At 30.9% G+C, this 3,775-nt stretch overlaps 1 protein-coding gene and 1 long non-coding RNA gene across 2 annotated transcripts in view; one reads left to right on the top strand and one right to left on the bottom strand.

Annotated features, from left to right (window-relative positions):
- Positions 1-2,797: 2,797 nt before the first annotated feature.
- LOC111445581 (proteasome subunit beta type-3-A) overlaps positions 2,798-3,775 on the bottom strand; it is a 5,008-nt gene continuing 4,030 nt past the window's right edge. The window contains exon 8 of the mRNA XM_023084053.1: positions 2,798-3,091. Within this exon, the coding sequence (XP_022939821.1) occupies positions 3,043-3,091 (49 nt within the window). The 3' untranslated portion in view covers positions 2,798-3,042. The remainder of the gene's footprint in view (positions 3,092-3,775) is intronic.
- LOC111445582 lies at positions 3,085-3,593 on the top strand. The gene is made up of 2 exons (XR_002710877.1): positions 3,085-3,400; positions 3,501-3,593. It is a non-coding gene; the product is annotated as an uncharacterized LOC111445582 (long non-coding RNA).

Raw genomic sequence — 3,775 nt, 5'->3', positions numbered from 1 at the left:
TTTTTTTTTTTTTTTTTTTTTTTTTTTTAAAGTGTCTTTATCAAAATGTTGAATTTGAGTTAATTGTTTGGTGAATTGGAATTTTAGGCAGGAAAAGACAAGAATAGCCTTCCTCGTTCCTGTTCTGTCCAGTTGACACCTCTATGAACGAAAAAGACGGGACGTTTGGAAGGTATAAGAAATGAGAAAATTAAATAATAATAATAATAATAAATAATAAAAAAAAGAACACAAAAATAAAATTATGCATGTAAATGCATGCATCTTGACTGCTTTTTTTTTTTATCTGTCCTTTTCTTAAATAAATAAATAAATAAAAGCTTCGGAAAGCAACTAAAATTATTTTATTTGCACTATTTCTGCCACACGCTTATGAGTAAAAAAAAAAGAAAAAATGTTTTTTTTAATTATTTTATTTTATTTTATTTATTTATAATTTATTTATATCTGCGCATGCCCAAAGTTGTCAATCAGCCCTCACAACTTTATTAGAATTAAAAATAGTAAAGCTATAAATATTGGAATTAAAAATAACATTTTTGAACTATATTTCAACTAAAATAAAATAAAATGAATTTTTAGTGTTTTTTTTTTCTTTTTTAATATCTTCTAAGATCGTGATACTAGTCGTTGATGATGATAAGCTTAAGTTTCGTCAACAATTGATTGGACTTCGTTGTTAAAATGGTCTATTTTCATTAAAAGCTTGAAGAATCATTATTAGGTGCTAAAACTAGCTGTCATCAAGACCATACACGAGTATTAAGCCCGAATTGTTTGCCACATGTGTTGGGAATCACAAATGTCCGTTTCGTGAATGAATTTAAAAGTCCTTAAAATAGGTCGTGATTTAACATTTTATTTTCACCGAACAAGTTAAATTGCATTGATTTCAAACTCCAACAAAATAGAAACAACGATCCACTGATTTGGTTGACTTAGATCTCAAACAACAAGTTCATAGAATAATTTATTTTAAGGATTAATTTATTTATGAAATGTCCATTATAATAATTTTTTTAAAATTTTTTTTAAGGATAGGATGTTGCTATTAAATTTTTGTGAGTATTTTTTAAATATATTATTGCAAGACTTTTTTAATGGAGTTTTTTTAAATTTTAGAAGTTTTTGAAATAAACCATAAGTTTCCTCCAAAAAAAAATTAACATTAAAGGTTTAAATATATTCTTTTTAAGATAAAATATAAAATGGGAAAATATTTTTTTATTAATTTATCCTTTCAAATTAAATAAAAATATGAAATTTGAAAGTTTTTTATTTTATTTTATTAATTTATCCTTTCAAATGAAATAAAAATATAAAATTTGAAAGTATTTTTTTTTATTAATTTATCCTTTCAAATTAAATAAAATATAAAATGGTAAAGTATTTTTTTTATTTATTAATTTATCCTTTAAAATAAAATAAAATATAAAGTAATGTGAAAAGCTTAAACTTGGGTGTTACGAAGGTAGCGGTTGGATCGCATCCAGTTGTGTTCCAGAGAAGACAAGCATATGGTCCACACCGCACCCATGTCTTTCACTTTTCCCCCTCTCTCTCTCTCTCTTAAATTCTGTCCAAGTTAATTGCACTCTCCATTTTGTTTCTTCCACTAAACCCTAAACCCCCAAACCCTTACTCTAAGGGCGGCGCCGCTCCGACTTCTCTCCCCTCAATCTCGATCCCATCTTTCTCATTTCTTTATTCAACCATGCCTTATCTTCTTACATTAAATTATCCATATCCTACTATAGTTTGAGCATAATAGTGAAACCACCGCGTTTTTTATTAGTACGAAATCATCGAAAAGTTTATGCTTAAAAAGTAGACTAGATCAACGGGTAATTGCGAATCGTGTAAAAGTGTTATTATTTCTTGTCTAACCATATGTCCTAGACTTAGCACTGTGCCTAAGAACTGTTCGGTAATAATCATAACTATATGTCCTAGACTTTGTGAACGACTCGATGTTAATGTTCAAGGGTCAAGATCGACCACTTTCATTTGGAACCTGGATGAATATGTTACATCGTTGGAGTTTCACTAAACTATAATTATTGAGGATGAATTTATAAGATTTTAGAACTATCAAGTATAAGAACATTTATGTAACCCTTCCCCTTTTGCCATTAGAAATGTCACAATTTTGTAAGAGATTATGCATTTTTAGAAGGCTTGGGGGATGAAACTTCTGTGCCACATATTGGACAAACCCTTTTGATTTGAACCCATTTTACTATACACTCTGAATGGTAAGGATGCTCACAAGGAAGGGCAGCCAATTCTTCACTATCCTCATATTCAACTTGGAAGGAGGCATTGGTGTCGAGACCATTGTTGCTATTGGAATCAGACCTTTCATCTTCGTCGCTATCACTTTCGATGGTCCCAAGCGTCGTATAGGGCATCTCATGCTCCTGCTGCTGCATTGCCAAGGCCATGATCAAATCTGAGTTCACCTGTTCCAACATTTACAAAGGATAAAAATCATTGAGAACAGTGCAACATGAGCCATGGATTAGGATATATGAGGTTGCATATTTTGCTGGTTTCTTCATTGCGAGACAACTTTCATAGAAGGCAACAAGAAACCAACTCTCATGGTCATTTCAATATTCTAGGGGCCATAAGTTTTCTTGGCAGAGAAGGCAGGTTTTGATCAAAGAAATGGAAAGTTGTCATTTTGGCAAAACATCAAGCCATTTCTTACCTTACCTCTTGGCGGTTCCACAAGAACTGATTCAAGAGATGGACAAGACAGAATATAATTGACTACGAGTAAATATATTTGAGCTGGAAATTTTGGAATCTAAATTGATCATTTTTGGAACCAAAAGGCACACATTTCGTTTCATAAAAATTGTCTCATGTGTGTTCTAGATAAAGCCAACTCCATGTCAAATATATATAGAGCACATTACAAGTTCCAGCCTAGCATGAAAGTCTATTGCATTTCACTCACGAACTTTGTTGCCCTGGGCTGCAGCCTAATTGGAAGTAATCATGAAACACGTCATCTTTCAAACATCCGAAGAAATATCAATCCATGCGTCCCTTTAAAATTCGTTCTTTTACTTCAGTTGGCGTACTGCAACAAAGATACATTATAAGATAATTTGAATCACAAATGTATAAGGGAAGACAGGAAAAAGATTATAAGATAATTTGAATCACAAATGTATAAGGGAAGACAGGAAAAAGGTAAGAGAATAAAATGTTGGAGTCCCATATTAGCTAATTAAGTAGAAGATCATTGATATATAAGTGAAAGACACTATCTAGATTGTGATACGGAGGTCTTTTGGAGAAACTAAAAGCAAAACTATGAAAGCTTATACTCAAAGTGGACAATATCTTACCATTGTGAAGGGCCGTTGTTCCTAAAAATTCAGTATATGTAAAAGATACTTTTGGAATGCAGGGGCAAGCACAGCTTAGATTATTGTTTTATTAATTATTATTTTGGCTACACCATAATGGTTCAAATTCTTAACCAGAGAAAATATCAAACGATAGAGCATAAACCAGTAGAGGTGCATTTGAAAATTACATGCAAACACATCATAAAGATTGGAAATGTAAATAGAGAGGTAAGGTCTGTTTGAACTTTGCTTTTGGTTTTCAGTTTTTAAAGATTAAAATAGTTTTCTGAAATGTTTTCAAAACCCAAGCAAAATTTTTAAAACTAGAAAAGGTAATTTTTAACAGAAAAAACCCTCATACCTCTGTTTTTCTGTGAAAAGCTTACCAAACAAAAAAAAAAAAAAAAAAA

Source organism: Cucurbita moschata, unplaced genomic scaffold, assembly GCF_002738365.1.
Source record: "Cucurbita moschata cultivar Rifu unplaced genomic scaffold, Cmos_1.0 Cmo_Scf00007, whole genome shotgun sequence".
Classification (NCBI taxonomy): domain Eukaryota; kingdom Viridiplantae; phylum Streptophyta; class Magnoliopsida; order Cucurbitales; family Cucurbitaceae; genus Cucurbita; species Cucurbita moschata.
This window is presented reverse-complemented; position numbering and strand designations above follow the sequence as displayed.